We start from the raw sequence: 12426 nt of genomic DNA, 5'->3' as shown, positions 1-12426 counted from the left end.
CAGGAGTATACACCATCATTTCCAACCTCCACCTTCACTCGTCCAGATGAGTAGTACTAGTAATGTCATACCCATCCATCATCTCACAACCAGGTATGTTAAGTTAAGCTTCTCTCCTCTTCTCTCCTCTTCTCTCCTCTTCTCTCCTCTTCTCTCCTCTTCTCTCCTCTTCTCTCCTCTTCTCTCCTCTTCTCTCCTCTTCTCTCCTCTTCTCTCCTCTTCTCTCCTCTTCTCTCCTCTTCTCTCCTCTTCTCTCCTCTTGTCTCCTCTTGTTCTTCTCTTGTTCTTCTCTTATTCGAACATCGTTCACCATCTTCCCATACGATCCAATTGACTGTCTACATACACTCGGTTTTCCAATAACGTGGAATCATGGGGACATACATTCCTTGAATTGTGTGATACTGGAAAGCGATTGACAAAGAGGTTCAGCAGAACGAAACCTTTTTCCAATTCTTGAAGCTTTAAAACCTCTTCTTTCTTTTCAAGATCTTGTTTCATCCCCCGAGCTCCCCATATCTCCCCTTCATACCACCCACATAGAGTCTAGTCACAATACTGAAGAATCTGGACCTTCGACAAGTTCTTTCAATCTGGATACCATAAATAAAACAAGATCGTCATTGCGGAATCACGATTTATCACGGACGTCAGGAACAAAGCAAGATGAGGAGAGAAAGAAGAGGAAACTATTAGAGATAGCTTCAGGTGAACATATACCTTTTCTAGCTAAGATATGGGGACAAGTTGAATGGTATGGTTCAGTAAGAGATATAGTTGAATTGAGGTGAGTCTGCATCATCTCTTCTTCCTCCCCTCCCTTCCCCTCCCTTCCCCTCCCTTCCCCTCCCAGTCCTTCCCCTCCCCCTCCAGTCTTATTCCCAGAGCGATATCTCTCACTCGCCATAATTTCACTCGTCGTCATCTTCCCCTCTTCCTCTAGATCCTGTCGGGTTATCTCAGCTTTGTATCCAGATTGGCAGTGGTGACATTATCTCCAGCAGTCTCAGAAGCTTGCATCTAGGTATCTGACGGTTTCATAGAGGAAAGCTGACGATGCAGAAAATTGGAATCATACCTCGCACATCATGGGGATATTCCAAACCTTTTACCGATCCGGATACTAGATATCAGTTCTGAACACCATTGGGAGGGTTTAAGAGATGATCTTCAAGGAGAGATGTTTGAAGGTGTTTTAATCAGTATGTTTTCCCTACCTCATCAACTTCTTAACTTCTTACCTTCCTACCTTCTGACCTCTTTTCACCCCTTGCCCTTCCCCATCACTTACTTGCTCTTTCCCTCAATACTCTCAATACACTACTGTAAACGGAAACTAGACCAAACTTTCCTTCTCAGTCTTGCACCACGAGATACGATCCATCGTGTCATCAAGTACACACCTTTCGTATCCCTTCTACAACTCATAATCCCAACAACAAATCATCTAGAATCAGACAATGGTACTTTAACGTCAGCTCATAACTAGTAAACTTGATTCATTGTCTTCCACCTGAATCACCTGAAAATATATTCCGCCAACTCTCTCCCTTTACACAACCTAGACTTCTAGGACCATTCGGTTGGATATCGGTATATGGACCTTGGTTAACTGACGACGGTCTGTTCAGATCGGAAAATGACGAAAAGGTAAGTTTACATTTCTACATTCCTACATTCATCGTTTCTTCCCATCCTTTTTTTTTTTTTGTGGAAATTTTACTCATATTCCTTGTTATCGCTTGAGACGGTCGATTTCCCTGACTGTTTTCTTCTCACATAGCATAAAGAGTAGAGTAGAGTACTGGGGTAAGATGAGATATAATTCTCTCCTATGCAGTTTTTCTGTATTCAAGTTAGACACTCTCAGGGGTATCTACATCGTTTCTAAGTAATCCAAGACATATGTTTGTCATTCTTTTCCCTGGAAGATGTTTAGATCTTGTAACTTCAGTAGATGAAGAGGATGAAAAGGGTCATAATAGAATTCAGGAAGGATATCGTTGATATCAGTTCGACCGTACACACCTCAAATCTCAACACCCATCCCTCGGTCTTCGCTCCATCACTTCCATCGATACTCTCGCACGGAAATGGGGTTTTGGACCGAGCGAAAGACGTGAGATGCCTTCTGGTAATACTTGGGTGGTCTGGCGAGCTGGATGTTGATCACCCCCTCCCTCATCTTTCTTCCGAGTCCACTCCACCTTTGCTCCAAAGGGACAGATGCGCTATCCTGGAAGCGAGACCGTCCTACACAGTGGTTATGTTGTATGTTGTATGAACACACAAAAAGTAAGAATAATGGGTAGAAAAAAGATGCATATCTAGGATATCTTGATTCTAGAATTCATCTATCTTCTCTCAATCCCTATTGTGCTCATCTCGAATAATAATTTCAACTAACCTGTCTGACCCAACAAACCCCTTTCTTCATCCATCTTCGAACTTGTCACATTAAAACACAAAGAGCGCAACGCTATTCGCGCCGCGCGACAAAAACGTCATACCACCATCGAAGTCCTTTCTTGATTATCCCGTTCTCTTCCACGGGCCGTTATTTCCTGTTCAGTCGGTATAGGTGTATGCGAATTCTCCGGGACTTGTCTTGCAGATATATCGGCAAAACCGTCGACATGACCATTTGATGTGTCATTGCATTGACCGTTTGATTCCGTGGGATGTTGTCTCGTAGTGTCCATGCTGGGTTCAGGGGGGTTAGACGGTGTGATTGATTCGGGAGGTGGGTTGGTAGAGTTTTGAATTGGTTGAACGACGGAGTGTAGGATAGATTTTTCAGCAGTGGGAAGGGAAGTAGAAGGTTGAGTGGTCGAACGGTAAACAGGAGGTTGTGTGACGGATCGTGAAGTTGGTTTTGTGGAGATAGTGACTGTAGGTCTAGAAGGAGCCGATTGAGAGGTTGACTTTGGTAAAGGAGCAGAAGGAATTGAAGTTTGTGTAGGAGTAGGTTTACCTTCCCAATAACCTAAAAGACGATCACCGTATTGTTGCATTTCGTCACAAGGGACGGCTAGACGAAAATCGTTTAACAGGAGGAATTGAAGTTCTAATTGGTTTAATTCGTTGGGTGGTAGACCGCCTACTTTTGCATAACGCGAGTTCGTATAGAACACGTCTGGTGGTTAGTCTTTTATCGTATTTGCCTGAAGTCACCAAAGTTGGAAAAAGTTCATTTATCCCGGAAGAGAGAAAGACTCGAAAGTCAAGACTTGAACGTTGTGACCTGGACAGAGTGATGGAAGCGCAAAGGCTAGACAAAAGCAAGGGTGGAACATATACGACATATGTTGGATTTGGGGGAGAAGAGCGAGTACGAATTGAGACATATTTTACTCACCCGAAAAAAACTTGCTTGCCACCGTAACTCCAGCAATCACCAACCTATGTACATTATAACTATCAATAGCAAAACCTCTTCTCCCACCTGCCAAAGTAGCTTTTCCTCCTACTCCCAACGGTGTACCTAAACGAGACATCCTATCGAAATAAACCAACAAACTGAGGAAAACTTCATTCGTAGTTGGACAATATTTCAATATTCTCAAAAGATAAGCTTCTATTGAAATACTGGGTATATGTCTAGCATGAAAAGATAGTAAACTGGAAGGTTGTAAAAGAGCTAATTTCGAAGCTGTGAAAACTGATAAATTCGACACTTTTTTAAATCTTTCTTCTTCCATTTCTTCTATATTTTGTTCATGTTCATTATCATTTTCTCTTGTTCCCACTCCTATTTTAGATTTAGAATCTCTTGATATGGGAGAAGAAGGTGGACTAGGATTAGAATTTGTATTACTCATACTACCATATTCTGATCCGTGATGAGAAGGGATATGATGATCGAATAAAGCAGTAGTGGGTGAATCTTTCGTAGGGATCATATTCATATCTTCATTTTCCAAATGTTCCAATTCAAGATCTAAGTCCATACTTGGTGGACGGAGTTGATCGTTAGCTACTGCTATTTGTTGTAGAAGAGCAGCTAGAAGATGAAGAAGAGTTGGGGTGGAAAATGTTACTAGGTCTAGATGAGGGGTGGAAGGTCTTGATGGAGGATCTAAAAGTTCTGTGGAAGGGGAAATAGGACGTGTGGAAAGGGAGCGAGAGGAGGGAATGGATAGACGACGAAGACGACTGGGACCAGCTTCAGTTTCGAGGGGTGGGGTTGGGTGCATGGTGTGGATTGTCGGATAAGGTGATTAGGGAGATTTTGTTTTCCGTGGAATATAACGTCGATAAGTCTTCAAGCAGAGAGCAGAGCCAGATATTTGATGAGTCTGGTAGGTTGAAACTGAATGGACCGAATGGGTTGAGAAGAGTTGAAAGTAGAGTAGTGTGAAATGATCGTCTGAAGATCCGTTCGTGATGTCTGGTACGCACAAATGGAAATCGACTTGAAATATATGACTGACTTCCAAGTTGAATGGAATTACCGTGTCAAACGTTGTGATCCGGTTGAAGAGAAGGAAAGACAACTATGTCGTGTATGTACCGATGCGCGTGGTTGCATGACCATCCAAGACTTTCATCTATATTCCCACTCAATCCAATTGATAGATCACCTTAAACAAACAACCTTTTTGAAAGTCTTCCCTGAGTGTATGAGAGGAATATTCAGGATGGAGATGTTTTCTCTGGTGTATATGTAGACCTAATTGAGAAGATGTCGGATGAGTCGAGTTGGAGGGGAGTCGGAGTAAAAGGGAAGACTCGAATTTCGTCTCGGGTAGAGCAGGGTGTGGGATGAGGAATGATGAGAAGACGAGTGTATTACTGAGGAGTAGCAATGCTGAGACCTCGTTGAGTCGGGGCTGTGTTGAGGAAGGTATGGAGTCACCGAGTGTACGTTAAAAGTGCGAGTTAGTTAAGTAGTGGGAGTGGGGTGGATGCATGGGACAAACGTGCACGCACCCTTTAAGTTACCTTGAATGTGGCACCAAGCAATCGCAACCTTCCTTCACTTGACACCCGTTACTTGCTCTACTCTACTCTACTACTCTCCCAGGTCAGTCACAAATGAGTTGACAGATAATGTTCTGTGCACACCTATCCATATAACAAGCACAGCACACAGAATTGTTATATCTATTCATGCACATCACACGGTAAGATAAGATATGTTCAATAAGGTAATTCAACACCTGACTTTAACCTCTTCTCCCTATCCCTATCTTGAGGATCAGGAAATCCTCTTTTCACACCAAACGTCCCGGATCCACCGGGCCCACCAGATCCACTGGGACCTCCGGGAAGACCTGGACCACTGGGCATGGAAGACATTCTACCCGATGGTTGACCAGCGAGAGTAAAACCAGGTTTTGGTACAGCTACTCCACTGGTCGAAAACACATGACTTCCGTGTGATTGATTTGACATATGTCCTTGTCCTTGTCCTGGACCATAAGGACCAGAAGGCATACGATTCTGATTCCACGGTTCAGAGTGCATTCTCTGAGAATTTCCCGGAGGTCGATAATAAGACGAGTTTGGGTTACCTTGAAAACCTTGACTGTGAGAATAAGGAAGGGAAGGTTGATGATGTTGATATTGAGAGTGGGTATGAGATGAAAGTTGAGGTGGAGGTGGATGGTGTTGAACGGAATTGGTGTATGCTTGTTGAGGATAAACATTTTGAGGTGGAAAACCAGAAGGTGGGAAAAAGTTTTGGTTTTGATTCGGGTTTTGGTATCCTTGTCCATGACGATGCTGATTTGGTGGGGGCATCATCTGCTGTGGTGGACGAGGAGCAGGAGCTCGGGGTCTGACAGCAGCAGGTTGTCGAATAGGGTTATTAACAACTGGTTCTCTTCGTTGTTTCGAAGTCATTTCGTGTGATGACGAGACGGATATCAATCCACTACTACTTTAGCACAATCATCGAATATAAATAGTAAACATACTCTTTGATGGTGGCCGGTAATGGAGAGATGAAGAACCATGGATGGTCTAAAGCCTTCACAGCGGTCAATCTTTTCTTGGGGTTGAGAGTCAAGAGACGCATCATCAAATCGGCACCACCTCGATCCATACTGGGTTGTCAGTTCACCACGCCATTTTCAAGTCTGTTCAAGCTTGCACGTTTATTTGAGGATGTTGAACGAAGTTGTGCGAAGGAGAAAACGATACGATAGGGAGATCAGACATGTTGGAAGAACAGGTCTTGTACACACCTCCATTTCTTCGATGATGCCAAGACCGACATCTCAGCAGGTGTCCGATCCCAAGGATGACCTTGACTATCTGGAAACCCGGGCAATCGATCCCATCCTGGAAACGTGCTTTGATTGAGGGGTCCACAACGAGCACAGATCCTATATAATTGATCCCGATCTGATTCGCCTTGAAGGATAGGATTGCGGAGGTACATTTCTCCAAGGCAACAACTGAAGCGTCAGCTTTATCCTGAATCATCTTTCCCAGCAACCTGCGTGTTCACGGAGAACCGTCCTCCATCGCTATCCCGCCGAATGGAAACATCCGAAGAAAACACAGGGGAGAAAGTGTGTTTCATCAGGGGAGCAGATGATCCAGGAACAGAAAATCAGGAGGAGACGAGGGAAGAACTCGGACGTCAATAACAACTCACCCCATACTCCACATATCAATAGCTGGACCATATCGTCTATCTCCTAACAACAGTTCCGGCGCTCTGTACCATCTGGTGACTACCATATTTGTATACTCCTTGGCTTTGTGAGCAGGAAGTAATTTGTTTTCTGTCCAAGCTCGCGCCAAGCCAAAGTCGGCAATCTTGACGGCACCTCTACGATCGACCAGTATGTTGGCAGTTTTGATATCTCGGTGGATGTAGTTGTTCTTCTCATGAGTTGTGCCCCTTTCCGGACCATCATATTCGTCCTCATTCCAATCGAACGCACATGTCCTAGATGTTTTGTGACGAAGAAGATCTTGAGGTGTATGAAGCAGGATTATATGTGATCAAAGAAGACAAACAGAAAGAGAACGATGAACAGATTGCCAACTCACAGCGTGGATGTAAGCGATACCTTCCAACATCTGTTTGAGGATCAATTTGGCGACCGAATGTGACATTTTGAAATCGGGATTGTTGAGTAGACCACAAAGGTCATGGTCCATATAAGGGAACACCATGAAAACTTCTCCCCTACCAGAACGATCATTCGGATTTTCTGTCATTAATAACCATCCCGATCCTCTGGGTTGCAAAGAGATGAGAAGCGAGCAGAGACTCACTTCGCTCCACCACCATATCCATGATGTCGACGACGTTGGGATGTGTGAGTGATTTGATGATCTTAATTTCTCTGACCGTCGTGACCGACACCTAAATGTCAGCGCACTCTCCGTCCGACAAGCTCAGTTGAGGAAAAGAAATTCCCACTCACCCCGTCTCTAGGATTATGAGTGATGAGTTTCTTCAATGCTACAGTCTTCCCCGTGGCCAATTCTTTAGCTTTCGTAACCACCCTTCATGATGAGCTTCTTCATAATAATAGAAAACTCGCTGTGACTTACCCAAAAGTACCTTCTCCCAACTTGGCTCCAAGATCATAATCCAACAAATTCTTTGTACCTGCAAAACGTCTTTCCAGCTTCTCGAATTCCTCATCAACCGTCCTTCTCTTGAACAAATTAGCCTCTGATTTGCTAACATGAGGAGTGACTGGTCTCAGTATCGGTGAAGTATGATGGCTTGGGGCTTGAGATTTGTCCTCGTTTCCTTGTACCTCTTGCAATTTCCGATGTATCGGTTTAGCCTCTGGAGTATAAGGATTCTTGTCGTTACCATGTTCATTTCCATTTGAAGGAGGTCCGTAAGGTGATGGACGATGTAATTTCTTCCCAAATTGTGTAGCAGGGGCATAAGGCGAAGGTTTTTCTTGTGAAGCTGAAGGAGGAGGTGGTGGTGGTGGTAAACCTGGCGGAGGTCCAGGAGGGGAAGGAGGAGTGAAATCAGGTGGTGGTGGAGCTTCGTATGGTGGAGGAGGTGGTGGTGCTATAGGTTCAGGTGGAAGAGATACAGAAGTAACTCGAGTTGGTCTATTTTTTATTTTTACCGGTTTATAAGAATCTGTAACTTTTGGATATTCTTCCAAAATGGGTGGTGGTGGAAATTCAGGAGTAGGTGGTTGATCAAGTATCTCCCCATCTTCCGGTGCATTGGAAGGACTTTTAATTTTTGAAATAGAATCTGTCTCCCCTTCTTCAGGTGATGATCGTCTTTTCTTCGGGGGTGGTGAAAGTGGAGATCTGATAGGTGAAGAAGTACGATATCGATTTTCGTCATGATTTTTTTCACGTCCACGTCTATCATATTGACCTCTATGATTATTATAATCATCCCATTCACTCGATCTTGATAAATCACGAGAACCTCGATGTCTTGAAGAATCCGAATTTCGATTTCTATCACGATCACGTTGATCATCTCGATATGGTCTATCATATTCCCCGTCGTCATATTTTATTCTTTCCCTTTTTCTATCACCTCTTCTATCTTCTTTCCTATCATAATCTTCATCTCTTCTACGTGGATGATCATAACCTTCATCATCTCGTCGACGAGAACTACTTTCGTATTTCAAAACAGGACTACGAGATCTTTTTTCACGTTGTCGATATGAGATATGAGAAGGTTCATCCCAATCATCGTATTTCCTATTTTCATATCGATTTGATCTTGATAAATCATCATATCCGTTATCTCTAGTACGACTTCGATAGTTATCTTCCCGATTTGTCCTAGGAGGTGATCGGGGAGATCGTTGAGTAGGACGGAAAGTCGATTCGGGTCTAGGAAGATTCATAGAGACTCTTCTTTCGGAAGTTATAATGGGTTTGGGAGGTAATGTAGGAGGAGGAGGAAGTAACGGTGATTTGGGTCTGAAAGAAGGAAGAGGAATGGAGATTGAGGTTGATGTGGGTTGGGGGCGGTTCAATGGATTGGACCATCCTTTCTTCGTTGGTGAACGATTGTTGGACTGAGAGTTGGTAGAGGAAGATGTTCGGGGGGAGTTGGTATGATCAGAAGCGGAGGGACGCCGCAGAGATGATGGTCTCGCAGGAGACATCGCGAGAATGGGAGGACAAAGGCCGGAGGTGTAAAACTGTGACTTGGTCAGGACGTAACGCTATGCGACCATTGAAGACCAACCAAGGAAGCTCTCCTTTGCCTACTAGGGGGATATCTCTATCAGTATCTTGCAGGAGTAGTTCTTTGGCTGTACGGCGAAGCTAAATACGCGCAAGAAAGGGGAGGAAGGTTGAATGAAGGGTGATTAAAGTCACAAGTTGATATACTTCAGTCAGGAAACGGGAGAAGCTTGTTGCGTGACTGTCACACTAAAGTGGCACTTTCTTCAAAAAGCAACCAACCCCTCTCTACGTATGTACAGACGAAAACTTATGTATTGGCGCTATGTATCAGGTGAGAGCCGTGTAATCAACCTGAGCATGATCAGAACATGAGCATCAGGCAGAGAGAACTTCTGAATAACAGCATGTACGGTGACGAGATGATGGGTAGGAGTAAAAAAAAGTCACCGCCAAAAAACTCATAAGGATGAGTGGGGAACAAATTCGAACGTCGGTTTGCGAGCTGTTTGCACGGGTCGATCTAGTAAAAGGCGAGATCGTCTAACGATAATGTAAACAACTCCCGACTAATCTCTTTGTCATCTAAAACACTATATCGCAATGTTTACCCCAAACTCGATGATACGCGACCCTATCGATTGGTGACCTCATTCTTACTTCCAGCGACTACAATGCTAGTCAGGTTTCGTCCGTGCATACAAATATTGCGTGTTGCATGTCTTATGCTTCCTCCTGCTGTTGACATCCGCGTTTGACCTGAGCGGGGCGTGGTGAACACGTCAGAGATGGGTTCCCGGGGTGACCTACCATAGAGTACAGCGTATAAGAAGTTCTGTGGTCAATCAGGACAGTGTTTACGAGTATGATCTATGTACATTCCGCTTCCGAGCCAAATGGTCATGAGAGCATATTGACAGCGGGCTCCATCTGAAAGCAGTGAAGCATGAAGCACCATACATACACGCGAAGGACAGGGTCACGGGCCAAGAAGGGGGAGCGTGTGCGAGTGCCACACTCGGTGCTTGTTTCCTCGGCCTAGCTGAGGGGCCAAGCATAGCCCGTCCACATCTGGCCATCTCTCATCCCACCCATCTTGGTTGAATCGATTCTTTCCAACTGGCAACACGACTCAGGATCAACGGTCAAAGAAAGACTTTGACTCCTTGCTCCGAGTTCTGCCTCCTTTGCTTCGAGAGACAATTGGAGTATTTATCATCCTTTGAACGAGGTCACAAAGCACTCTCTCAAACGGAAACCCCCTTGTTCCCACCAGACGGGTTCAATACCCAAATCGTCTATTTGTCCACGTACATACTCGACGTCTCATCCCAAGGCGGAACTTTGACCAGCCTCAGTCGTTCTCAATCCTCACATCTCCTACACCGCTATTCGTATCCTTCCGGACTTCGACCACATCTTGTATAATCCCTCCACGGACATATACGCGCCCATTTTCTCACACACCCTTAGCAGCTGGTCCTGCCATTTCCTACTTTAATTTCTAATCTTCTTTTCGATCATTCATCAATATGGCTAGAGATCGTCTTGCCGGCGTTGTCAGTGTTTTTTCCAATTCATCTGTTGAAATCACACTAATGTTCAGCAACGCAACTATGGGTCCGTGCCACTTTCTTGGCTGATGCGGTGTCAGTAGGATGATAGCTGATATGATAGTGATGCTTCTGCCCCTGCTCCAACTGCTTATCCTCCTCAACAGAACGCCTATCCTCCTCAATCAAACGCTTATCCACCTCCTTCGAACGGGGTTATCGGTCAAACTAGAGGTCCCAACCCTTATGCGCAGCAGAACGCCCCGCCAGCCAACCCGTATGTTCAGAACAATCAGCAGTATGGACAACAACAGGGGTATGATGCTGGAGGTGGGATGAACGGAGGGGGTGACTTTTGGGCAGAGCTGAGCTCTACCAATGCCTTGTTATCAACTTTGGAGCAGCAAATAAAAGCTTTGAAAAGTGCCCATGACCAATCTTTGGTGAGTCAACCCTCCTAGAGAAGAAGGGCATTCTTTGTACTTCATCGCAGTGACGTTGATCGCGATTTGATGCGTGGTATCTCTTGAACGAAGCGGGGTGAATGAGTCAGTCAAGCTAATTACCCAGGCATCAACCGATAGTCAAGCCACCAACTACGCGGCACAGCTCACTGAAGAAGCTCGTGCCACCCGTGAACAATGCAAGAATCAAACGAAACGTCTATTCAAGCTTGCCAAAGGTGACAAAGCGATGAAAAATCAAGCCGAAGTAGTCAAGCAGCGCTTCACTGCTCTTCTCAACGAACATCAAGTGGTAGAGAAAGATTATCGACAAAAGCTCAAGCTACGAGTCGAGCGTCAGTATAGGATCGTCAAGCCGGACGCGACACCAGAAGAGGTCAGACAAGTGGTGGACAGTGACAGCCCTCAAGTGTTTTCGGATGCGGTGAGTCTTCGAGTCTCTGCTTTTACTTGAACTACTCAGCCATCCTCCTGGTACCATCAGTAGTCGGCACTTCGGCTCACGTGCAGTTGATGACCTCTAACCGCTATGGTACCGCCCGCACCGCCTACAGAGAAGTACAAGAACGACACGTCGAAATCCAAAAGATCGAGAAGACTCTTACCGAGCTGGCTCAGATGTTTTCGGAGATGGCCATGCTCGTGGAACAACAGGATGAGACGATCGTCAATGTTGAGACACAGGCTGCTGATGTGGATCATAATATTGAAGCTGGGTGAGTTTTTCGTTCATATAACTTATTCATGGCTATGATTCTTCCATCTCTACCAATTACACTTTCACTCGAGCAGGAGTCAATGCTGCTCGACTAATGCCTCCCTGTTTTTGTTGGGTACGGACAGCTAATATCCAGTTTGCAACAGACCGAAAAGGCTGTGGAGTCTGCCCGAAAGGCGAGAAGGAAGAAGTGGATCTGTTTCTGGATCTGCGGTACGTTTACAGCTGTTTGGTCGTTTGCTTAGCTGACCTTCAGTGCTCATCCTTGTCATTGCTGGTTTGGCTATCGGTCTGGCCATTGGTTTGAAGAAGAATTAAATCAACCGTTCACCTCTTCCTCCCTCCCTCGCCGTTGCCGAATCCTATATTGAATACGACCTATAAGCGCCAGTCCACGTGGCCGACTAATAAATGGATGTTTTCTCTGTGCAGAAGATGCTATGCATCGTGTGATTCCCAATAAGACCCCTGATCAGTCTGACACTCGGGCGAAGAGTGGAGCATGAGTGAGCCCTAGCCAGTGTAGCTAGCAAGTTGCTCGGGGCGTTTCGAATGTGGACCCTGCAACCGTGACCGTTAGTACATGTTACACCAT

The 12426-nt window shown here is 45.1% G+C and overlaps 4 protein-coding genes across 4 annotated transcripts; 2 read left to right on the top strand and 2 right to left on the bottom strand.

The window, feature by feature from the left end:
* Positions 1 to 62: 62 nt before the first annotated feature.
* TREMEDRAFT_62780 (uncharacterized protein) lies at positions 63 to 2169 on the top strand (the record flags this gene model as incomplete). Its single annotated transcript, XM_007005042.1, has 5 exons — positions 63 to 93; positions 427 to 787; positions 1063 to 1202; positions 1490 to 1650; positions 2014 to 2169. 5 exons carry the CDS (start codon positions 63 to 65, stop codon positions 2167 to 2169), a joined length of 849 nt encoding a protein of 282 aa, XP_007005104.1.
* Positions 2170 to 2504: 335 nt separating this feature from the next.
* On the bottom strand, positions 2505 to 4196 carry TREMEDRAFT_62779 (uncharacterized protein; the record flags this gene model as incomplete). Its single annotated transcript, XM_007005041.1, has 2 exons — positions 2505 to 3136; positions 3359 to 4196. The coding sequence occupies 2 exons, from the start codon at positions 4194 to 4196 to the stop codon at positions 2505 to 2507; spliced, it is 1470 nt and encodes a 489-aa protein (XP_007005103.1).
* A 1736-nt stretch (positions 4197 to 5932) lies between these two features.
* Positions 5933 to 7583, bottom strand: TREMEDRAFT_14479 (uncharacterized protein; the record flags this gene model as incomplete). The annotated part of the gene is made up of 7 exons (XM_007004819.1): positions 5933 to 6050; positions 6222 to 6404; positions 6608 to 6837; positions 7009 to 7172; positions 7237 to 7327; positions 7389 to 7470; positions 7519 to 7583. Coding segments are annotated over 7 exons (933 nt in total), but the record flags the coding sequence as incomplete, so codon positions are not given.
* A 2620-nt stretch (positions 7584 to 10203) lies between these two features.
* TREMEDRAFT_74009 (uncharacterized protein) lies at positions 10204 to 12289 on the top strand. The gene is made up of 7 exons (XM_007005174.1): positions 10204 to 10655; positions 10703 to 10716; positions 10774 to 11092; positions 11220 to 11537; positions 11624 to 11829; positions 11968 to 12044; positions 12088 to 12289. The coding sequence occupies exons 1-7, from the start codon at positions 10629 to 10631 to the stop codon at positions 12147 to 12149; spliced, it is 1023 nt and encodes a 340-aa protein (XP_007005236.1). The 5' UTR covers positions 10204 to 10628; the 3' UTR covers positions 12150 to 12289.
* The last annotated feature ends 137 nt before the right edge of the window (positions 12290 to 12426 follow it).

The sequence above is a fragment of the Tremella mesenterica genome (assembly GCF_000271645.1).
Source record: "Tremella mesenterica DSM 1558 unplaced genomic scaffold TREMEscaffold_6, whole genome shotgun sequence".
NCBI lineage: Eukaryota > Fungi > Basidiomycota > Tremellomycetes > Tremellales > Tremellaceae > Tremella > Tremella mesenterica.
Note: the sequence above shows the minus strand (reverse complement) of the source record. Positions and strands in the feature narration are given on the sequence as shown.

Coding starts and splice junctions, on each gene's coding strand:
- TREMEDRAFT_74009 (XM_007005174.1), top strand. CDS start 10,629: ATGGCTAGAGATCGTCTTGCCGGCGTT. Junction 11,538..11,623: donor CTCAAGTGTTTTCGGATGCG/GTGAGTCTTCGA, acceptor GCTCACGTGCAG/TTGATGACCTCTAACCGCTA. Junction 11,830..11,967: donor GATCATAATATTGAAGCTGG/GTGAGTTTTTCG, acceptor GCTAATATCCAG/TTTGCAACAGACCGAAAAGG.